This window comes from Sus scrofa, chromosome 4 (assembly GCF_054392235.1).
Source record: "Sus scrofa isolate SSC_HxYL_T2T_F1_AM1 chromosome 4, Sscrofa_HxYL_maternal_Yorkshire_Landrace_v2.0, whole genome shotgun sequence".
In the NCBI taxonomy this organism is placed as follows: Eukaryota; Metazoa; Chordata; class Mammalia; order Artiodactyla; family Suidae; genus Sus; species Sus scrofa.
Genome location: NC_139386.1, coordinates 121117687 through 121143369, shown reverse-complemented (window position 1 = coordinate 121143369; position 25683 = coordinate 121117687). Strand labels below are relative to the sequence as shown.

The 25683-nt window shown below is 33.2% G+C and overlaps 1 protein-coding gene across 5 annotated transcripts in view; it reads right to left on the bottom strand.

The window, feature by feature from the left end:
* Positions 1-7127: 7127 nt before the first annotated feature.
* Positions 7128-25683, bottom strand: part of COL11A1 (collagen type XI alpha 1 chain) — a 526061-nt gene continuing 507505 nt past the window's right edge. For all 5 annotated transcript variants that reach the window (XM_085023829.1, XM_085023830.1, XM_085023828.1 and 2 more), the window contains 10 exons: positions 20955-21008; positions 19984-20091; positions 19459-19512; positions 19317-19352; positions 19170-19223; positions 17147-17396; positions 13331-13443; positions 11602-11670; positions 9287-9520; positions 7128-7850 (listed from right to left, as the gene is read on the bottom strand). In XM_085023829.1, the coding sequence (XP_084879955.1) occupies positions 7704-7850; positions 9287-9520; positions 11602-11670; positions 13331-13443; positions 17147-17396; positions 19170-19223; positions 19317-19352; positions 19459-19512; positions 19984-20091; positions 20955-21008 (1119 nt within the window). In that variant the 3' untranslated portion in view covers positions 7128-7703. The remainder of the gene's footprint in view (positions 7851-9286; positions 9521-11601; positions 11671-13330; positions 13444-17146; positions 17397-19169; positions 19224-19316; positions 19353-19458; positions 19513-19983; positions 20092-20954; positions 21009-25683) is intronic.

The window sequence follows — 25683 nt, the reverse complement described above, 5'->3', positions numbered from 1 at the left end:
AATGATTTTAGGGTCTTAATATTGAACTCATAGTGCCATGTCAAGTCAGCACATTCAGACCTGTGAGAACAGAGCGAACTTTTTTTTTTTTTGTCTTTTTAGAGCTGCACCCACGGCATATGGATATTCCCAGGCCAGGGGTCAAAACCGAGCTGTAGTCGCTGGCCTACACCACAGCCACAGCAACCCTAGATCTGAGGCGCATCTTCGACCTACACCGCAGCTCAGGGCAAAGCTGCATCCTTAAACCACAGAGCAAGGCCAGGGATCGAACCTTCTTCCTCATGGATACCAGTCAGATTTGTTTTCACTGAGTCGCTATGGGAACTCCCAAGAAGCCTGCTCTTTAATTAAAATTCATTCAAGGCTGAGTGTAGAAAAATAGTCAGGGGAGCATCTCAGAGGTTCTTGCTCAGCAGTTTAAGGCCCTGGATCTTTATTTTATTGAGTAGTGTCTTCAAGAGTAAATTATTTATCAGTTTAATGGATACCATGCAACTTACTTTCCAAAATGAAATGTGATACCACAGAATGGAATATTATACATCAGGGCGTTTGTTCACAATGAATATGCGATCGCGGTCTTATTTCCATTTTGTGTGATGTGCCTGTGCTGAACAGAAAGCGAGAGAGAAGAGGAGATCACGAAGAGATACTGTTTGTATGGAGTAAAACAAACAGCAATGGAAAAGAGAGTGTTGTTGGTGACGGGAAGCCACTGAGCCTTTTTATAAGCGGAAGTTTGCATTTGCATTTCTCATAGAGCTTTTTCTTCAGTAAGGTGATTAGGTTTGGGAATAAAAAAAATATCTGCTAGGAAATCATAAAGGAAGCTGTTAAAATTTTGTGGTGAAAAGTCATCTCTACCCAAATGTAAGCCGTGGTAAAGAAGATGAGGGGAAGCAAGAAGGGTGAAAAATATTTAGGAAGGAGAATTGGCAGAAATAGAGTACTGGTTTTAAAGAACAGCGAGCAATTTGTAATGACTATTTTGGCCCAGGTGACTTTTGGATAAGAGGCGTCATTAACTGAGATTTGGAGCGCAGTTTGATACAAGGAGTTGTCATCTCTGAGACAAAGCACATTGGATTTGATGAATTTCCAGTTTTGTTATATTGAAAAGTTTCAGTACAGTCAGGGAATGAATTCCGTTGTACTGGCTTGGAGAGTAAGTGGTGGGTCATAAAGTAGAAGCAGTGTTTACAATCCATCGATTGGAAGTTTGACTTTGATGGGCAGAACAAAGAGGACATTTAGGGATGATTTCTTCATTCCATTGTTTGCACATTTAAGTATATATTGAGTGCCTGCAATGTTCTGATCTTTTGTAGCCAGATACTTTTTTCATAGTTACACCATTTGGTTGATAGTGTTGTGCCAGGTGTCACTTATTGTGCTGAGAACTGTTGGCTCTTCAGATTTCAGTAGAAATGAAGTTTCTTTTCTATTATTCTATGATATATATTCTTAAAGGCTGGAATATTTTTAAAATAAATTTTATTAGAGCATAGGTGACTTACAATATTGTATCAGCTTCAGGTGTACAGGAAAGTGAATCAGCCATATATACAATACACATATGTCCCTTCTTTTTCAGATTCTTCCCCATATAGGCTATCAGAGTATTGAATAGATTTCCCCAAGGTATAAACGAGGTCCTTGTTACTGATGGATTTAGTATACAGTAGTGCATATATGCCAATCCCATCCTCCCAATCCATCCCTCCCCTTAACGTTTCCTCTTTGGTAACTATTAATTTGGTTTCAAAATCTGAGTCTGTTTCTGTTTTGTGAATAAGTTCTTTTTATCATTTTTATTTGATTCTGCATATTAGCAATCTCATATGGCATTTGTCTTTCTGACTTACGTCACTCAGTATAATAACCTCTAGGTCCATCCATGTCACTGCAAATGGCATTATTTTGTTCTTTTTTTTATAGCTAAGAAATATTCCACGTTATCTAGATACCACATCGTCTTTATCCAATCCTCTGTTGATAGATATTTAGGTTGCTTTTTAAATTTAGGAGGTCATTTAAGTCGTCTTGGCTATTGTAAATATGCTGCAATTAATACTGAAGTGCATGTATCCTTTCAAATTATGGTTTTCTCTGGATAGAAACCCAGGAGTGGGATTGCTGGTTCATATGGTAGTTCTGTTTTTAGTTTTTTAAGAGACCTCCACACTACAATTCACAGTAGTTATACCAACCTATGTTTTCACCAGCAGTGTAAGAAGTTTCCCTTTTCTCCATACCCTATCCAGCATTTATTGTTCGTAGACTTTTTGATGATGGCCATTCTGACTGACGTGAGGTGATACCTCATTGTAATTTTGATTCGCATTTTTCTAATAATTAGAGATACTGAGCATCTTGCCATGTGTGCTTTTTGGCCATCTGTAGGTCTTCTATGAAGAAATGTTTATTTAGATCTTCTGACCCTTTTTTGATAGGGTTGTGGGTTTTTTTTTTTAATATATAAAGCTGTATGAGATGTTTGTAAATTTTGGAGATTAATCTCTTGTTGTTGGTCGCTTGTTTTGCAAAGATTTTCTCCCATTCCATATGTTGTCTTTTTTTTTTTTTTTTTTTTTTGGTTTCCTTTGCTGTGCAAAAGCTTTTAAGTTTAATTAGGTCTCATTTGTTTATTTTTATTTTCATTACTTTGGGAAGTGGATCTAAAAAGATATGGCTACAATTTCTAAGAGTGTGCTGCCCGTATTATAAAATATTGTCATTTCTTCATTCAAATTGTCCTTTGAGGGGAGGGCAGGAGGATGGAGGGAGGTGGTGGGTCCAGGGGTCGGAGCGATCTCCCACATAATGGGAAAATAATTCTGTTGGGACTTTCACTATTTCGTCAAAAATCTAAAATAAGAAAAAGTATTCACCTAGTGATATCACTTTCCCACTTCTCATTAGTTAATACTGTTAGTGTTTTTCTAATGTTGTTGTTACTATCACTGTTTTTCTTTTTCCACTCTTACTTCTCTCAGGATTGATGTAAAACATATTTGTAATGATGTAGCTATAACTAATAATGGTATTTAATATGTGAACTTTGTTTCTCTATAGTTAATAAACTATGCAAAAATATAATTCAGAGATTTTAAAATATATTTTACTTAATAGATAGGTAGCTATGATAACAATTTTCATTCATTTTATTTTCTTGAAATAGATAAGATGCCAAAACCCATCTTATTAAGGAACTGGTTACACAGTACTTTCCACCATATTGATCTGAGTGATGCGCAAATCACTTCCTTTCTTGGAAGACTTTTTGTTCCATTTAATTCAGTCTGGCCATCTCAGGGTTGGGCACAAAAATGCATCTCATTTCAGGTGAAAGTTTCTCTGTGCCTTAGAAATATTCATTTCCCTCAGTGAGATTAAAAAATAGCAGAAAAACATTTTATTTATACCAGAGACCCCAGTGTGATGGTGATTAAGCCAATAGACTCATTAACTTACTTTGTGCCCCATGTTGTCGATAGAATAAGTTTTACTCTGGGGACGTGGGGTTGGCTCTTCAGTTTTGACAAAAAGACAAATATTTCCATTATAGAAAAAAGGCCTACTTTATCTAGCCATAGAAACAGAAGTAATTTAAAAATAGAAATCAGTGTATTTGTGTGGCTTCATATAAATAGGATTATAGGGAGAAAAGCCATTGTAAGGTTATTGTAAGTTCTACTTACTATAACATGATATATTTCTGAAATTATTTCAATTTGTATTCTTTGAAGGGAAGAATTAACAGTGGGTCTGTAACTCTTTTCTCCCTCTGTTTTGACCCTGACCAATCTCCTTTTAAATATTGAGTGATGTACTTACTAGATAGAAAATAAATGAGGATACTTCAGGGGTTCCCTATGTAGTGATAACTGAACTTGCAATGCTTTTAGCAGGATATATTCTGAAAGATTTTAAACTGTGTATGATTTTGCAAACTCTGGGCCTCTGGGTTGCAACTGTGTTGAGGAATCATTTGTTAAATGACCAATAAGAAGACATGAGACTAAAAAAATATAGAATTTCAGAGACCCTAAAACCTGCTAAACTCATCCTTCTCGAGTTCAAAAGACATTCTGGTGAAAAGCGACCTCAGAAGCTCTGTCTAATGAATGTGGATCTGGCATATAAGCCACTGCCCTTTTTTGCTATCCTTTGTGAATCTCTGTAAATCTTCTATTTTGTGTGAGTCTGTTTTGTTGATTTGGACTCTATGATGCAATTTGTTGTTTTACTCTTTAAAAAATAAATATTCATAAGAGTTCTGTGGGGTAGGTAATGCGTTATTAGCTGTGTTTTAGAAAAGGAACTCAGGTTAAGGCAAAGATATGACAAGTAGGAGATCTAGAGCAGCAGCAACTATTTATTTAGGTCTTAGAGTATATTAGTGCGCTAGGCTCTTAACTCATTTATTTTGCCATTATCCAGCTTGCAGAAGATATTTACTTGAAACTAATAAAGCTTAAGCTTCATAATTCTTTTTTCCAAGGCACCATATAATACCTTAGAAATCTCCTAGAAACATATTCATATGGTCATATGATTGGTAAAATTTGCCAAAGATTCTTTAACTATGGTCAGTGGAAAACATTGTCTTTCCATTCCAACTTCTCTATGTCTGTGTTGGGTGGTGTAGAAGGAGTCAGGAAGGAGGAAATTTAATCAGATTCATTTATGTGGGGTCTGTGGAATATGTTTACGTGGTGGGATATAATTACATGAATTGCAGTTAATACTTATGTATAATTAATGTCAGTAATCCCAGTATAGAAACTTCTTCCTGGAATAACCCTATACCCACTGTGTTATGATAATGAAAATGGTAGGACAGAATTTACACCATAGCATGCATGGGTCTTATGGTGCCCAGAACCTGAAATCTATTGGTAGTGGAGGAGATGCGAGATATAAAATGTACAGAATCAGAGGTTATTCTGTGGAAAAGTCTCACAAACTTATAAGGCATATACAAAGGAAATGTAAAAGAGCTTTTCCTGAATTTAAAATAACCCCCCAATTTAAAAATACTTACCAATAACAGATATAAAACTAAAGCATCTCTAAGCTATCGATACTAGGAAACACGTTTTTAAATCTAACATGTTAGAGAAATTTATTCTTTCAACAAGAAATTTAAATTATAAAATTCTCTTTTGAAGAGGCACTCAGAGTTGCAGCCAAAAATATAAGTGTATAAACACATAGGATAAAAATGTTTTAGAAGTACTTTAGAGAATTAGTTAAAACATTGATATTTTCCTGGATGTTCTGATACTTTTGGCATGGGTCCTTTTTTTTAAAATTAAGGATTTGTTGTAATATCTTTACTTATTCTAAATAGTATCTTTTTAATTTTTTATTTGTAATTTTGTATTTCTTTCTAAAAGATAATTATACCAAATTTTATGTGCATCAGGTCTGGGACTTACCCATACCTGCAAGGTCAATATTATTCTCCATAATTTACACATGAATAATTTATATGTGCTGGGCTAGGACCAGAATGTAATATGTTTTTTCCATTCTGCTGAGCTTCCTTTGGTCCAGATTAAATCAATTATGAGAGAAAAATTTTTGATACTATGCAGAAAACCATAGCTGTACATGAAAGGAATGGACAAGGGTAGGTGGTTTAGTTATATATTCATTAATTCTATTGAGTGCCAAATTTGAAGCCATTTTGTCTAAAGGGATGAAAATAATGCAGCCTCCCCAGTGCAGGTCAAAATGCAAGATATCTCCTCCTTGCCATGCATTCATTACAGCAAATGGTCTAAGATATGGAACTCTTCTTCCAAAAAAATTGTTTTTTTATCTATGATTTAGAGACTGTATTTCAAATAAAAATTGTGGGAATATTTCTAACACTGAAATTATGAACATATGTTTGTAAAATGTTTAATTATGAAAAATATTCATTTGACATTTAAAATATAACCTATCTTTATTTTGTCAGTAGAGTATTACCATGTGATGTTTTTATTTTAGACAAGTAAAGAATTTAAACAACTAATCCCTGAAAGATAATATTCTTTTTCATCAAGTGTAAACTAATCTAATCTGGATGGTCACGAAATAGAATTGAAAGTATTTTCTGCAATAGAGAGTAATTTAAAACTTATTTAAGAAAGAGAATGACCAATCCAGGTAGACAAGACTTGAGTTTATTTATACGATTCATTATCTCCCTTCTTGAAAGGACATTTACAAGTTTGATTTCAAAAATAAAAGAACTTCTGAATGACAAATGTTCACGTTTTAATTTCAATATTACAGGTATGCTCTTTTGTGATAAATTATCAGTTGAAAATGTTCCAGTGAAATCTGGCATCAATTAATTTAACACTTTATATAAGAAATAATAAAACATTTATTTTCAAGTCTTACATATATTACTTAAAATAGATACAATTTGTAATTTTAAAAATTTACTGCTATTTCAAGCTACCTGAAAGAAAATGCCTTAGTGAAAAAAATGTTTTGTTTTTAGTAAGTATGACTTTTAAAACAAGCACTTGTTAGTAACAGTCCACCCATATGTTATTTAGCAATTAGGTAGGTCAAATAAGTCTGATATTATCTTGAAAGAAAAGAAATAATATTTATTGGGCTGGTGCAGGTAAAATAATATTTGGAGACTATTATAATATGCAATTTAGAATCAAATTCAAGTTGATTGATTAAAAACATGAACAAATCCATAAATAATTGCTTAGTCTCCATCTTTTAATTATTAACCTGAATGGTTGAAGCACACTGAAAACGATGAATTGAGATAAGGTAGTATAAAAATTGTACATCTGATTGCTTGCTTGACAGAGGCATCAATTTGTTAAAATAGCTTCTCATACATATTTTCCTGTCCAAAAATATAAACTTGCTTATTATCCATATATACAAGTATCCTGTGAAATCCTGGAATCTAAAAAAAGACTGAGGTATAGCATTGATTAAAAGCATCAATATGCGTGATGTTTTTGGCTGAAATTCAGCAAAATTAATGGTCAGTAGAGAAGAGTTGATCGGCGTGTGCTTCCAAAAATCTTCCAGGTTTTTGCCCTCTGAGAAATTTGTTGGCGATATCAAATAACTGAACTCTTCAACATCAATATATACAAAGGCATTTTATTATTCATCAAAGAAAGGGAATTAGAGTCATCAGAAATTACAACTTTATTTTTTCATAATACATATATTTATTGCCATCATAGTTCTGCAATTGTCATAAAATTAGAGTCAGATGGAATTCAGAGACACGTGCAAGTTTTGGAAATGGACACATAGATAACAGTATAGAACTGTACATAAAATAATTACAATTTATTAAACACACTGTTTTAGCACATCCTTGATGGATGGGAATGAGCACCATATCTTTTATGAATATATATTTTTCTCTTTTTTTCTACAGCACCAAAGAAATCCAAATAGGGAAAGGAGAGATGAAAATCGGGAATCAAGAAGAAGGCCTGTTTCCATCTCAGCCACACTATCTTATATTTTTATGATTTTCAAAGCTTTTGTCATGTGATTCTGCCCCCACAAAGGCATACTTCCTAACTGGTACACGTATGTAGCAAGTTGTTTTCTATACCATCCTTATTCAAAACTTGCATGTGGCATAAAATGGGTTGGTGGCACCAAGGTATATTTTCTGTTGATTTCATATGTTCTTTGTCCTAATCTTAGCCCAGAAAACAAACAGGACCAACTTCAAATCCAAACTTCTGATTCTGATCACCAAAGTCATTGATCATTACATCAACAACAGGTACTTGATCAATTTTCGGTGTATTGATTTCAATCACAGTCTTTTCATAGCCTTTTCTGGACTGTAAAGTTAAGCAGAAATAAAAAGTTATACAATAATTTTATATATATATATATATATAATGATTTTTATTTTTTCAATTATAGTTGATTATAGTGTTCTGTCAATTTCTACTGTTCAGCAAAGTGACCCATTCATATATATATATATATTCTTTTTCTCACATTATCCTCCATCATGTTTCATCACAAGTGACTAGATATAGTTCCCTGTGCTATACAGCAGGACCTCATTGCTTATCTACTCCAAAAGGAATAGTTTGCATCTATTCACCCCAAACTCCCAGTCCATCCACTCTCTCTCTTAAGCCTTTGAGTGAAGGTGAGAAAGAAGAAAGTGAAAAAACAAATTTGCTATTCTCTTTATTCTTATTCTTCTTTGTTATCATTTAAGTCATATATAGTTTTAAATTTTGAATGTTGACTACGTTTAATATTTAGCTATAGTTACCCAAGATAATACTCTCATATACTGCATGGTTGCAGAGAATCCTACTGAATTGATAAATACATTTTAATATGAATACTGATGTTAGTACTGGGACAGACCCTTACGTAAATAATGTGTCCTTACCATTATAATATACACATGTACACACACACACACACACAGAGTAAAATAAATTTTAGAAGAAAAATTTGAATACAGTATAGGAACTATAATGAAATAAGTCCCAAGTCAAAGCTTTACTGCTACTATGTATTACTTTTGTGAATAATTATCAATACATTACTATTGGGAAATCCAAAACACTTGTTCTTTTAATATACATTATATTCTCTTCTTTGATTTTGTGTAGTCTACTGACTTCATTTATTTGTAATTGTGACTACCCTTCAGTCATCAGCCAAGATAAGGAGCTTTTTAGGGTGCTCTCTGGGTAATTTTCTCTTGGGAAATCCCCATATGTGTGAGAAAAATAGTTCCAGAGGATAAAAGTAACAACGATAGTAGCTGTCTAAAGTGTTGTAACACAATACCAACCAGTAAGCTCCTTATAAGCAAAATACAGGGGTAAGAGTTATCTATGGTATAAATGCTATAATGGTGGTTCCTTTTTCTGTTATTTTAGTCATGGATTAAGGAAGCGAATGAAATAATGCTCTTGATTTTTTTTTTTTTCACTTCAGGAATAACTAGCTGTAATAGTATTCAAATATCAGGCATAATTCCATACAAATAACATATGCTCTGAGATTACCTTCTGTTATGGCTTTAAAAATGTATCTATACGTTTCAGAGTTTCTGCATCTGCGTGTCTGTATGAAGAACTGTGGTTTCTCATAGACTGTACTTTTGATATGTCAGTGTTAAGCATCAAATCTTCATAACAACTGACATCCATTTCATGAGCGAAAGCTGACTTAGGGCCAGACCGGGATGGTTACGTGCTGCCTCGTCCGTCCATGAAGGCAGGCAAGCCGAGATCATACTCACCGCACAGCCATCATACAGGGCTTTGATGTAAGGGTTGTTGTCATAGGACATCTCCTCATCATTTGATCCCAGGAACCGCAGTGCTTTGTCATAGCTTCCTGATGACACATCATACCAGGCTGCTGACTGATGACAGTGGTAGGTAAAATTTTGCCGAGCAGAGGCAGTTAGAAGTTTCAGGAATGTCATTTGTACCATATTAATGGAATTGCCTTCAACATCTAAATATGAAAGCTGGAAATAAGAGAAGAGAAAGACACAAAGATTTTTATCTTCTTTTCTGTCATAAAAGAAGAAACTCACTGTCAACAGTGAACTGGAATCTCAGAAGCATTAGAATGAATCAATAGACTCATTTTCACTTAATGAAAGAAAGTGTGCACTGAGGGTCAAAAGACCCAGAGAGAGGATTTTATGAAATCAGGACTGTATTCCCACCTGAGTTACTGTCAGCAATACCTGGAAAAAAAGCCCCACTTTATTTCTATAGTTTCCTAATTAGTAAATACCTCAAGAATATTTTTGTTTCTAGGAAATTTTTCATTATATTGGTCTATATTTTTTTAAATAGAGTGGTAAAAGAGTGAAAATGAAAACTGAATCTCTGTGCAATGCAAAGATTAACTATTTATATGTTGTTTAATTTCGCCTATTTTCCTAGTATATCTACTTAATTAAAATTTTTCGAAATATTCCTGCCTTTTTCATTTGGGGGCCACATCCTCCAAGGAGTTTTGGGTTTTCCAGTTTCCAGCCTGTTTGTTCCTAGGTGATATATTTTTATTATTATTGTATCACCAGCACCAAGCATATTGCCTGAGACATGCAAGTGAATATTTTTTGTTAGGAAATACTTGTTTTTTATTTAGAGCAGGACAACGGTCTTAATTGCTAATTAAGCAATTAGAAATTGTCTCTTTTATAAAGTTCATATATTGTTTTATTGGGTATAACCAAATTATCTGGGGTCAGCTGAAAATATAACCTAGATTTAAAAAAATATTAAGATTCACTCAGACTAAAGGTTAGGTCAATACAAAGGCAATTATCTATGACTTTCTTTTTATTGATTTCACTTAATTCTTACTGATTAACAGCTCAGATGGTAAGGATCCTTGAGAAGCTGGAGGAAAAAAAAAACTGGGAAATTCACTCTAAGGAAACAAAACTAAACAGCAAAAAATAAAACTTCACACAGAGTTCTATGTATGTATTTTTATCTCATACACAGATACAAATGTAACATGGATATATGTAACTTGAAGACAACTAGGAGTTATGTCAAGTGGTGAAGTTCACTACAAGTTGTTAATTAATATGTGTAGGTTCTTATAGGATAACTATGTAAATAGCTGTGAAAGGAAAATAATAGCTTTTTAAAGAATATTAAACTATTGAAAAATCACCTGAATAAGTGGGAAACTTTCACTTGAATACATCTAATTAATATCTTAAAAACAAATAAATTTTAAGCTGCCTTTAAATACAAATTTAGTTTTGATATCGAATCTTAGAATATCTATAGAAAATTAATCATGAACTGGTAATTGTATGAAATATCTAAGTATACGTGTGCTATAATACAAGTAAAAGGTCAGGTCAATTCACTTTATTTCCAGACGTAACTACTGGAAAAAAATATTTCGCATTCCAGAAGTTCTTACTGAAATTGAAAACAAAGAATAAATTAGGTTTCAAGTATAAAGGAAATAGAGTCAGAGATACTAAATAGATATTATATTCTCTATATCTGATATTTCTAACATAATCCATTTTTTGACTAGCTTGAGTACTTACTGAAATGCATACTTTGATATTTTTATTTTAGTAAATTTAATATATTTGTATTTATTTTGATACAAAAATTTTAGACTTCTCTCTAAAATACCAAAGTGATCTAAGAGATTTATTTAGGTAGAGCAAACTAGAGAATACATGGAATCCTGCTTTGTGCAATTTAGAGTTTCATAGTAAGGGTCTAGAGATATATAATTTGAGCTTCATTTATGAGGTTCAAGATAAACTATTTTTTTCTTTTTCTTTTTTTTCAGGCCGCACCCATGGCACATGGAGGTTCCCAGGCTAGGGGTCCAATTGGAGCTGTTGCTGCCAGCCTACACCAGAGCCACAGCAACGCCAGATCTGAGCCGCATCTGTGACCTACACCACAGCTCACAGCAATACTGGATCCTTAACCCACTGAGCAAGGCCAGGGATCGAACCTGCAACCTCATGGTTCCTAGTCAGATTCGTTTCTGCTGCGCCACAACGGGAACTCCCAAGATAAACTATTTCATATTGAGGTAATAACATACCAGTTTTCCTCTCTTAAATTCGCTAAACCAGCTTCCGGGTTTCTCCTTTGGCCATGATGAAATTCTTACCTGTTGCAAAGAAACCGGACTATTAGAAATTAGGTTAAATTATGAGCTGTGTTTTATACATCCATAAAAATTTTAGTATATATATTTTCATGTATATATAACTTTCCAGATAAAAATATATATGTAATTTTCAATACGACTAAGATGCTAAAGAGTTTTTAAAATGGACTACTCTAGATTATACAAAATGAGATAAAGAGCAAAATTTGAGGTAGGTCTAGTGAATTCCTGTTTAGTGAAGACTGAGTCTTTTTTTTCTTTATTTTTTCCTGTTTGCTTTAATTCCACAAAACGAAGGAGGGAAAATAACCTAGTAAAGGCACCCTAAGAGTTGGCTGTAAGGGACATAGATAGATGGAACTCTTGGTTTGCCCTTACAAAGGAAACCCTCACAATGCCAGTTGGCATTTGCTATCAAGGCAGGTAGCATTAGGATTTTACAGTCAGGGAGGCATCCTGAAGCATCCAGCTAGTAACTAAAGGCCAGATGCTATGGAAAAGTCATTGACAGGAAGCAAACCCAATCATTCCCTGCTGGGGAAAAGGTTTAGAATCTTTTATAAATCTGCATTTGTTGTTTTGCTTTGCAAAAATCAGCAAAATATAAAGACATATATGGCTTCACTATGGGGAATTTGACTAATCCTTTAAAGGGGAGATATTTCTATTTTCCCACATTTCTTTGTGGCCTAGCAGAGCTTTTTTATGTTTCTGCACCTGCCAAGTGTGGTTGGAAAACAGAAATTGCTTTGTCTCCTGCTCCTTCCACTCATTGTTTACTTATAAACTTTTTTTTAAGAAAAATTTGGGGACAGGCTATGCCTGTAGCATGTGGAAGTTCCAAGGCCATGGATCAAACCTGCGCCACAGCAGCAACCCAAGCCACTGCAGGGACAAAGGTGGATCCCCAATCTGCTGAGTCACATGGGTATTCCTACTTACAAGCTTAATATCTCTCCTAATGATACTGGTCACATTTAAAGCTACTTGTTTTTCTTATGGAGTTTTTGTGTCTCTGTATACCTACACCACTTACGAAGAAAAATGTGATTTATTAAAAGAATGCAAATAAAGTCAAAATTTCCCATCTGTAAAATGTCTGGAGAATGTAATTATGCTAGTGAAAAGTCTTTTCTTATGTTAATGATTTGCCTGTAGCTTTAAAGACAGAACTCAAATATACTGATATTGCTAGGTGAAAAATCAAGGAATATGTTTGAAGAGACTAAACACTCAAAAAGCACACAAGTGCAGAGAAGACTCTTATTTTATGTGAAAGATTCATTCTTCATAAAATCATGTATTTTGAGCATAATATACAGCTGTGATTTCTAGCACATGGTAATTGGAAAGAAGAATACCATGCATGCACTAAAATCTGAGAATCAGCTGTGCTGTGTCATGGAAAGCCATAGAATTTTAGAGAGTAAGCAGGTGCATAAAGACTACATCTGGGTAAAAATTAAGGAAAAAAGTATTTGTTAACTCTGTGTGTCACTTTGGTGCCTTATTCATGTTTATGCAAATGAAGTGCTCTAATTATCCTGTAAGAAAAGCAGATAAATGAAAATATGACAGTATAATTTTCCTGTTTAGTTCAATATTGCAAAAACATGGCAGGAGCTGTCAACAGTCACCACCGAAACAGACTGGTACTTACCCCCTCTGATTTTTTGTCGGGATAAATGCACGTCTCACCACCAGATGTGAAATTACAGTAAACTTTGAAGGAATCTCCTGAGCAACCTTGGTTAGGATCGATCCAATATTCACCTGGAAGTAGGAAAAATATGTCATATACAAACACATATATATCAAAATTGAATACCTTATTTACCAAATTTTATTAGAAAAATAAGGAAAAAAGAATCTAGGCTTTTGGTTACACTGGGGTGTATATCTGAATAGTTCAAGAGTGACCCTTTGTCTTGTCTGTCTCAAAACTTTGCAAATGCCTCCATACACTCTGCCTGGAACATCTTTTTTTTTTTTTTTAAATAGCATTTCTATTACTGTTAAGTTTAGCTTAAATGAAAAAAATTAACATTCTATCATTCATGTGTGATAAATTGCAAGTACACTGAAATGAGATATACTTGACCCTAAATCCCATATGTATTATTTACTTTTTAAGTAACCTGAGTATAACAATCAATATATTTTTTCTTGAGTTTTTTTTTTTTTTTTTTTAGTGATGGAAGTGAGAGTATGTACTTAGCCTCAAGGATCATATTTTTGCATTACTTTTTAGCAAAAACTTTTGAAGTAAATGTACTCCCCTTTGAATGGGATCCTAAGAAGGAGGGTTATTTTTTTATATTTAAATTCAGTTTGCTATTAATTCTGTTATCTAAATGTTATGGAAAAAATCTTATCGTGTGAGTGCTCATGACCATTAATCTGCTGTTAGGTGACTAAAGATGGTAAATAGTGAGACTGACAAAGTTATTTCTTAAATAATTGCCAATGGGGTTTTTGTTAAGAATTATTGAGAGGGAGTTCCCATTGTAGATTAGCGGTAACAAACCCAACTAGTATCCATAAGGACGCGGGTTTGATCCCTGGCTTTGCTCAATGGGTTAAGGATCTGCCGTTGTCGTGAGCTGCAGTGTAGGCCACAGACAAGGGTCAGATCTGCTATGAGCCGTGGAATAGGCCAGCAGCTGCAGCTCCAATTCAACCTCTGGCCTGGGAACTTCCATATGCCACAGATGTGGCCCTAAAAAGACAAAAAAAGAATTATTGGGAGACAGACTTGATACACATGTGATGGTGACTTTGTTTCCTCCTATCATTTTTCATGCTGCCACTTCATTTCAAATATTAATTTGAGTGAGGTCAATCCACTGATAATGAACTCTGAACAACTTAAAAGCCCAAACGTCTTAACTTAGCACCAGAACTCCTGAAAACCCAATGCCAGTTTGTTTTTTGAAATAAATTCTTTAACAAAAAAAATTTCACTATTTCTGATTGTACTATTCCTAAATTCACCTCTATAACAAATTAAAATTCTCAGGAAAAAATATACAAGAAGATAAAAATCATCCAAGATTTTACCAATAAGAATAAACATTCTTAATCTTTGATATTTCTTATGGTTTAAACTTTGAATTGTATGGTAAGCATTATTTTTATCTTATTCAGTTAAAACATAGTTATTAAATATTCCTTCAAATAACATATACTTAATTACTAAGAAATGTTTATTAAATGAATTCAGTATACTATAACATATATACTATTATATACTATTATAACATATATACTATGTTCAGTTTATTTCTAGTTGATTCACCTCCTATTTCTACTGACACATCTATAAACCAGGCCACTATTATGTCTTGCCTAGATTAGTCCAACAGCCTCTTAACCAGTCCTTTGATTCCATTTTGCTTCTTTTCAGATCATTTTCCACTTTGCTCACTATTGTTCAGCCATAGAGATCTTCTTTCAGTTCCTTTAAGACACCAAGATCTTTGCTTCAAAGCTTTGTGAATGTCCTCTATCCTCTGCCTGGAATACCTTTTTTTGATTCTTTGTGTGACTAGCTCTCTCTTTAAGGTTTCAGCTTAAATGACACCTCCTCAAATATTAAAATCCTATTTATCCAAAATGAAATCATTCCTAAATTATCTAAATACCTACTGTTTTTCATAATACAGGTTATCTCCCTCTTTTCAAAAGTTGCTTTATGCCACTTTGCTTTTACCGAACAGCTACATCAATAGGTCCGCTTTCACTAGCCGAAGAAAACTGGGAGATGATTTTCCTTCTTACAGAAAAGGTAAAAAATGACCAGAGAATTCAGCATTTGTTTTGCAACAAGCAGTTACAGAGGCAGCGTGCACCCCAGCAGTGAGAATGACACTGGCAAGCTCCTTTCCTGGGAACGACACTCAATATCTCAGCATCAAGCCCCTTAGCTTTGACCATCTGTGAGCATCTGTGCTTTATTTCTATTTATTTTGTGCATCTCTTAGCAAGATGGATCCTAAGGTAATTTTTTCTTTGCGTTACACCATTTTGGCTGGCAAAAGTTTTCATAGGGACCCTCTAATTTATGATAGCAGGGGGAAATCTGTATCTGCCATAATATGCTAGGATTAGTACTTAGAGTTTATCCATCTCTCTCATTAGACAATAGTAGCCTGGGGCCATTATTGTTTCTGTTTATCTGTGAATCTCTGCATGAAGAACAGAGCCTGGCACTGATGGATAAGTAAACAAACAAATATATAATTGTAATTAATGAACACATTAAAGAATTAGTAAAGCTAGTTAATACATGGAAATCACAGGGGACTACAGTCCACAGTAAGCTTTCCATCCACACAATTTTCAAAAAGTTTTCTTGACTGCTCAGGTTCTAATTAATCACATGTCATTTTATGCTGTCAGTAAATGCTACCATTTTTACATCTGATTTCAGGTACTAAGTACGATTACTTCAACTAGCTCCAGAGTCTGGTTCATTCTCCTTATAAATCACTAAATTAATATGAAACTAAACGTATCTTTTTTCAAATAAATATATGATAAATTTGAAGACTTTTGATAGTAGCCTATAAAGAACCTTTAATAAATGATCTGTTTTCCTTTTAACAGGCTGTGCTTGATTAAAATAGGATTTTATGATGTTCTTGCCATAATGCATATCCGTTCCTGAATTACATGGAACTTTTCTATCTGTACTAAGTTATTGAGACCTCAGTTATAGCATTCGTTATATGATCCATAGTGCAAAATAATACTATACCATAAGTAAAAAAAGTGGCAAAGTATTTCCACATAAAGTGAGAGATTTAAAATCAGATACAGATCTGCCCCTTGTTAGTATTGTGAGAAGCAGTCAATTAACTTAGGCTACTTGGAACTGTTTCTTTTTCAGAAGGGGTGTATAAAAACTTTGTGAAATAATAGGTATAATAAATTATCCTGAATATTATTACAAATAAATTGCTCACAGTGGTTCTGGTTATTCATGGATCAATGAAATAAATTCTTCAAACTACTCTAATTCTTAAATATTCTGTTTACCAAACTGCTAAACTGATAGGTCACATATAATTCAGTTATGCTCTTTAATCATATTAATTTTACTTGTATTTATGTAAATTAAGTTAGGATATAGGACACAAATAATTATAAAGTAACATGCACATATGTGTGCACACATAAAATCAATTTTTTGTGATAATTATAAAATGCACTTGTGCTACCTATAATCATCCCTGAATGATTTTTGTCATAATTTAATGAAACCTTATGTAATAAGACAAAGATTTTCTAAGGCAGATCTTGATTTACACAATGTAAATGACTTTTTCTGTCTACAAGATTGGAAATAATAATCATTCACTTTAGTTTTATTTAGAGACTATATTAAACATTTAATGAGAGTTAATGAGCTGACAATGCTCTTCTGTAACTTAGAGGCTCAGTACATTCACTTTGCCATGTATTATTAACATACCATCTGGGAAGTCAGGATGGCTGAGTTGCAGATCTTTGCAAGTTCGGGCTGGGTTGGTCTGCGTACCCATTGGAAACTTCATATGCTCGATGTCTTGTTTTAAGGAATTGAGGGAACCAAATATTTCCTCCATTCCATCAGTGTAATCGAGAATAGTATCACCTGCATCTGCTTGCATGCTTTCTGTATGTCTTCTTGTTTTTTTGGGTGACAAGATTGGTAAAGGCTGAATGACTTCACCAGGTGGACCCTGTGAAAGAGACAGGTGCATGTAACTGTTCCCTAAGGTAAACTTTTCTGCAGATATTAGTTATGACTGATTATGTTATTGTCACAAGAAATTAGAATTTGTTTAACTTTTCAATGTTTTCCCTTTTACAATGTTTTCTCTATTTGCTAACATTTATGTGTTTTATATATGTATCTTTAATCTTTATAAATTCTTTTAAAAAGAATCTAGTGGAAACACTGAGGTAGGCACAAAAATCAGATGATTTCTGGACCTATTTCTATACAATAACATAGCACAGATTTGTGTGGACATATATTATGCATATTAATTTCTTATTTATTAATTAATCCTCATTCACAAGCCCTACCTTTGAAACTAGAGTTTAGTCTCTGAATATTAAAACAGGATTTTAAGGTTCTTGTGCTGTATAATTGTCTCTTGTGCTTGAAAATAATTTATGTCATGTTTAAAATTACACATAAGGAGTTCCTGTCGTGGCGCAGGAACAAATCCGACTAGGAACCATGAGGTTGCGGGTTCAATCCCTGGCCTCGCTCAGTGGGTTGAGGATCTGGCATTGCCATGAGCTGTGGTGTAGGTCGCAGACGTGGCTCGGATCTGGCGTTGCTGTGGTTCTGGCGTAGGCTGGAGGCTACAGCTCCTATTAGACCCCTAGCCTGGGAACCTCCATATGCCGTGGGTGCGGCCCTAAAAAGACAAAAAGAAAAAATAAAATAAAATAAAATTACACATTAGCTGGTTCCAAACATTTATAACTTTATAAATCCACAAACTTAAAAGAAGTACAAAATCAGACCTGACTTAACATATGTGTAGGAGTAGAAGGACACCAAATAGTTAATCCGTATTTTTATGGACCGAATTGTATCCCACAAAAACTCACATGTAGAAGTCCCCAGTAACTCAGAGGAAGATCTTATTTAGAATTGGGGCAGCTGTAGATATAATTAATATAGTGAACATGAAGGCATAAGGGTGAGTCCTATTTCAATATAAATGGTATCCTTCTAAAATGGGGAAATTTGGGCACAAAGACACATATAGACAGAAGACTATGTGAAGAGACACAAGAAGACAGCTATCTCCAAGCCACGGAGGGAAGTCTCAAATGGAACTTTCTGCCACGGCCCTCAGAAGGAGCCAGTGCCGCTAACACTTTGATCTAAGACTTCCGGCTTCTAGAACCATTAGACAGTAAATTTCTGTTGCTTGAGCCATCTAGTTTGAGGTACTTTGTTATTGCTGTCCTAGCAAACTAATACACATATAGCTTGGAAACAAGTACAAGAAGGAAGATTCAAATTTGGTCACTTGGTTCTAACACAATAGTGTGAAGCCTGGAAGAGGTCAGTGCTATTAAATGGTGGCTATTATTATTGCCTTTATTATTATCATTATACACAGCAGGAAAAATGCCAAGCATCTAAACTTTTATTTTTATTCCTAGTTGGGTATTAATGTATCTTTGTGGCATATGATCAATTGCTTTTGGGAAAATGTGACATAAAAATATATGGCATTCCTGAAAAACTATTTAAAAACAAAATTATTGTAACATGTAGTTACGATATCTTTATATTCAAAGAGTGAAAATTAAAAGACAAGTGTTGGCATGTAGACTTGAGTACTTAAATAAGGTAGTTGCTATTTCCTAGAAAATCAGCACTTTGACAGAATGTGCTTTTTCATCCTTCTTATAAATTCAGGGAAGTCACTGGCAATCTTAGGATGCTAACTGCCAAAATATCGCTCTTGTTATCGTGCACTTACTGGAGGCCCAGGAGGCCCTGGAAGACCACTGTCACCCTTCTGGCCGGCGGGTCCCTGTTGGAAAGAATAAGGAACAAGATAAATAAAGAACAAGGCATTTGAGTAGGTTTCACTGAAAAATTAAACGACAAAGGGAAAGATACTTACAGTAGAGCCTTTGGTACCCTTTGGACCTTGAGGACCCTAGAAAATGCAAAGGCAAGAGTACAGATAAAAATCTGGAGAATTTGTGTCTCTTAGGTATATATATATATGTTTACTTTATGAAATTCTTCTGTCTTCTACTTACTGGTAAGCCTGGAGGACCAGGTGGACCTATGGGGCCAGCAGGACCTGGAATTCCCTATGGAGAGAATCATCCAAATTAAAGTTTTTTCTCAGCTGTTCCACTCTCACATTTCACATAACAACACATTGCAAAATTTAGACAATGCAAAAATATGTAAGAAGAGCTTAAAATTTCCATTGTGAATCTAAGAAACAACTTCTGTAAGATAATCTGTATTCTTTTTGCATTTTTCTGCAATGTCTCTCTTTCTACATATATATATCTACATTCCTGCAGCTTTCAGAATAATAATTCGTATGTAGGGATTCAATAAACATTTGCGTAATTACCTGCTGAACTGTAATTTTTATGGTTTCAAACTTAAGTCATATTTGTTATTTATTTACTCTAAGGTAAAAGAAATTTCTTTTTGAAAACATCATTGACTTAATGAGATTAAGATGCTCTAAATCACTTCCTTGGTCAAGTTTAAAGGAATGTGTGTGATTGGAAAGGAGTAGGAAAATAATTTATGTCTTTACTCACTCCATCCCCTTTTGCTCCTGTAGATCCTTGAGCTCCAGGAAGTCCTCTGTCACCCTTTTCACCTTGTTCTCCTGGAGGACCAATCAGGCCAATTAAACCAGGATGTCCCTTTGAAAGGCAAAGAAATTTTAACAATATATAAATTATAATCGTATATTAAATTATAGTCATAAACAAATTGCACATTACATTTATAAAACATAAGAGTAAAAAAACAGATAAAAACTTGAACCCTTTCTGAATAAAATACAGGATTAAGAACCTCTTTCCCCTCCCCTAACAGGATCATTTACTGATTACATTGAGACCTTTATTAAGGGTTGGGAATATTATTGAACAAAATGCTTTCTACAAATATCACCTTCAGTATTTCATTTACTTAAAGGGAACTCCTTCAACAAAAAGACAAAGAATGACTATATACAATATTGGTGAAACAAACACTGAAAATTCATTATTTTAATAAGCATATTTTTCATATGAAATGAGTTCTATTCTTTGGAGATTTTTCAGGATCTAAGAATGACCTAGAGATTTAGAAATAATTCAAAAAAAATCAATGCCATTCTAAAAAGGTTTATTTTATTTAATGCAATAGAGCTTATATATCTTTCAAATAACTATCTGAAAGATAGTCTAGTTGAAATTTTTTGTTTTCATTTTTAAAAACATAAAAAATGGCATTTTGGAATTCTGTTTATTTTCTGAATAGTTATTTTAGTGTAACCATATGCTTTCTCCATATGGCTCCTACAAAGGAACACTGAGAAATATAACACTGAGTTCTGGCACAAATTTTCACTATTATTTTGTATATTTTCTCTTTTCTAAATTCATCTTGGAAGCTAAGGATTGACAACATTTTCCTTGGTTAGAATGACAAATTTCCTTCTGAGTTATTTTAATCTTCAAAATTACTGTCCCTGCTATTAGGCTATCAAAATTGAAATAACACATTCTTTTATTTTTACCTTCTCACCCTTGGAGCCAGGGTCACCTTTGAGACCAGGTAAGCCAGGAGGTCCCTAAAAGAGAAATACATAATAAACAAAAATGGAGTAGGTACAAATCAGAGAATATATCATTATCCACAGGATGATTCAGTTTCATAATATGATAGAGTTCAGAAATAATAAAAATCAGTGTTTATTTTTCAGGATTCTAAATAATTTCATGTGTTTGAAACTCCATGGAATGATAATTAATCATTATAATAAAAATAATATTGATGTTCGAATAAATATAAAGCTAAAAATAAGACATGAGTTACATGGTTTCTCATTTAAGAAAGGATGTTTTTAATTACACTAATTTTAGGTCTCCAACTTATACCTTCACTTAATCAAAGATATTGGTGTGAAACTCAAATTTAAAGGTTACATTATTTCCAGTAAAATTTAAAGGCAAAAACCTCAACAAACTTTTGACAGTTAACTGACCATTGTTAATAATTTTTCCCAAATAAACTCCCAAGATAGTATTTTTAGCTGTAATTCCTGAATTGAATCTCTTATCTCAATCTCTTATCTCAATTGAATCTCTTATCTCTTATTTATACTATATAAATAGTATAAATAAGATAATTTACTTTTATCATATTATCAGATCTCTATTTTAATAGCTTAAATCTTTTTTTATAGTTCAATGATAAGGCACTCATCCTTTTAGGCTTAGCTGTATTTTAATGAATTATGGCATGGCTTTAGCAACTAACTCTTAGTCCTGGGCACTATGCTTAGAAATATTTATAATTATGACTTTTTAGCAAACTTTTAAATATAAAAATAGTGTACTCCAAATCAGAAAGAATGCAAAATAAGATCCTTGTTCTCAAATTGCAACAAGTTGAACTGTGCAGGCAACAGATTCTGTCAGAGGAAATGTCACTGCCAGCTGGTTTGTATGTGATAGATGAAATCAGGACGTGAGTCACTACTGCCTGGAGCAAGCACCACATCAAGAAACAAAGGCAAAATAGGAGTTTTATCTATGAATTTGAATTATAGAGACTGAACTATTTGAATTAATTTTAAAAATTATTTTAACACGGCACTTCAAAATTAAACTATTTTACTTTTACTAAGCTATACGATCAGTCTTCACTATGGTATATTCTATAATGCTACTATGAGTAATTTCCCCCCTCTACCTAGACACTTAAGAGTCTTCAGTGTGAAAGAGCAAATTAAGTTCCAGCCCCTCATTTTGGGGAATTTAAAGTATTAAGAACCTTGGATCTAACCCAAGAAGTATGATATGATATGAAAAGTATGGGTTCAGAAGAGGATAGACTTGAGGTAGAAGCCAGCCTTATTAGTCGTTTAAATTAGCTAACCAAAGAGAGCTTGAATTTTCTCATCTATAAACTCAAGACTATAATTCCTATCTCAAGAGGCTACTGTGAAATTGAGTAGATGAGCCCTTTCCATTTTTTAATTTTACAAGTCTACTCTTCACACTGAAATCCTGAATATTGGAGGAGAGTAAGAATAATTTTAGTAAAATTAGTCCTGTGTAACAATAATATTTTGGACTATTAGAAGTATTTATGTTTGTTTTTATTTATGAATGATTTGAAATTCTGTAAGTATTGATATAAAAGTGAACAATTTCCCTATATCATTCTATTAAGAGATTAAACTTATTTTCATAGACAATATGTATAATTTTAAATGTAAATATGCCTAATAATCCTCAAATAAGAAAATTATTCATTCTCAGATGTAAATTTGGGTCAATTCAATTTAGATTCTCTTTGGTACAAAAATAATCATGCCACTGTTAAATCTCTGATAGGCAAAAAGGAGTCTACAAAGAAATTACCAAATTCACTCTCAAGAATATTTGAAGGCTAGGTTTTAACCCTGGACTTCCATCTTGTTTGCTAGTATCTATTAGAGTAGATGATCTCTAAGTGTGATCCTCGGACCAGCAGCATGAGTACCATTTGTGAATAAACTAGAAAAGCAAATTTGTAGGCTTGATCCAGACTGACTCTGAAATTCTGGAATTAGAAATCAGCAATCTGGAGTTCCTGTTGTGGCTCAGTGGTTAACGAACCCGACTAGGATCCAGGAGGACATGGGTTTGATCCCTGGCCTTGCTCAGTGGGTTAAGGATCCTGCATTGCCGTGAGCTGTGGTGTAGGCCAGCAGCTGTGGCTCAGATTCGACCCCTAGAGCTTGGGAATTTCCATATTCCATGGGTACAGCCCTAAAAAGACAAAAAAAAAAAAAAAAAAAAAAAAAAAAAAGAAAAAAAAAGAAATCAGCAATCTGTTTCATAGATTTGTTACTCATTAAGGTTTGAGAAACATGGCTATATGGCATTAGGTGCCAAATCCATTAAATCAATGTGCAAATCAGAACAGCATAAAGTATGTCATTTATGTTAAAATAAAACATTACATATTCAAGTCTATTAGTTTAAAAATTTTTAAATTAAGGAAGTATATTTTGCATCTACTTTACTCTGATTTCATCAGAAAGACCTGCTGAATTATTTGTTAGGAAAATAATGATGCCTCATCATTTTTAGAGGAATAATTGAAATGAGTAATAGAAATAATAAAAAAAATTATTGAGGTCATGTGACCATCAGGATAGATCCCAAACATTCTATATGTTAGAACAAGGTGATATAAAAAAGCATAAAAAAATAGTCCTAATAAAAATGCAGTTTCATGAAAGAACTATATACTTGGGCCAGGAGCAGAAACTATTTAAAAACAGTGGTTAAAACTGACATATGTCACTTAAAAGTAGATACATTCTTTAGAATAAAAATACAAAATTTTCAAAAAGGCCAGATTTTTTTTTTCTTTCTTTACTTCTCATTTTCCATTAAAACTCTTTCCAGCATGCACATGCTACAAAATTCAGCTGTAAGTGGGAGAACTACTAGGGATGTGGCTTGCTGGGCATCTGTATTGCAATCACTACTTCATTCAGTGACTCAGGCTTACCACTCATTAGTTGGGTGATCTTGGGTCTCTTCCTTCTTATCTCAGAGCTTTATTTCTAAAAGTATTCTAGTAATAGTGGTTTGAAGAATTGTGATAAAAAAAGGGAAAAAAAGCACTCCATATAGTAAATTATAATGTAAATGTTAATTATTATTTGTTTTGTGTATTCTACAGACAGTTATCAATCAGCTTTCTCATCACATTCTAATAGTAAAAGCCAGAATAGAAGAAAAAGAAGAAAACATCGGGGATTCAAATTGCTCAGGCTTGGTGAGCAACATACTAAACATGATTTGTGTTTATGATGCCTTTTAAATCATTTATATAAGTACTATATATGAAGGAGTGAGAGGAAATGAGTGTTAATTCCTCTAAACTAATAATCTCTTATGCAATTGTGACCTATATCTAAGAAGGAATTTTCCAAGTAAAATCAGCTTCTTATTTTCATCAGCTGGAAGTAGAAATTGTTAAAGTTATGATGTTGATAGCAGTTCTAAATAACCCTCTGAACCTGGGACATATCAAAAATATCAACTCTGTATATAAAAATGTTATTTCAGCTATACATATTTTCTGTTTCCTCTTTAGGATATCGTAAATGGAAAAACCCTAGAGAAATACATAATTCATAAGTAATAAAGTGAAAAAGGAAAACAGGGATGATACATCTTAAGTGTCTAGAATACACAATCAAATATTTTCCCCTGTAGGATTATGCTGTAAGAATATTTGCTTTGATATGCATCTCAAAATTCTAGTTCACTGAAGTTTAAAGCAACTGCAGACCTTACATCTCATTTAAAATGCAGTATTGTGAAATAGTCTTTAATTTGGTGAAAGGTAAATCATTACAGAATGTTACATATCTCAAATCTGTTTAGAGATAAGTTAAATGCAACATTTAAAAAACCAGAATATAATGTAGTAACCCATCCTACCATTTATTCACATACTTATGGTTTAAAAAAAAATATTGTCATATTTTATTTACCAGTATGTGAAAAGAATTAATGTATAATAATAATAAATGTCTCCAAAATAAATACTAACCAACATTTCAGCTACATTGAAAAAAACAGCTTCTTAAAAATGAAAGATTATGAAACAAAAAAGAAATAAATGCTTAAGATTAAAATAGATGCTAATCATGCTTTCAAAAAATAAAATAAAAATTAGTTTAAAATTACTGTCATGCTAATTTTGACTCTGCAGCAGAGGAAAGAATGCAGAACAATGCATCTGTTCTCTTTAAAATACTCAATTCAATACCATTTGATTTTTGTTGACTATTTACTAAAAAAAAAAAAGTTCAACTTAAAGAAATCCTCAAATAGAAATCTTTATACAACCTTATCATTGTCCTTCACTTTCTTTTAGCTTTCACATGTACTATTTATCTATTCTCAGTTCCATATTATAAGTCGATACATCTGTATATAAAATTCCTGCTTATATAGATGTTTAGTAGTTACTATTAAAAACATCTAAATTTTAAAGTAAAAAGTATTGTACTATATCTAAACTCTAGTAGAGCTGATTATATACAGTGGCCAGACACCAAAAATCATTTTAAGAGATGTTTGTTTCACTCTAGCCCAATCCAGGCTAAGGGTTAATATAAATAAAGTTGTTAAATTGTTGCTTATATAACAAATGGTCTAAGTTTTATTCAAATAACTCATTTAATTAACATAAGAACCCCATGGGTCAATATTCCCATTTAATTCATCTTA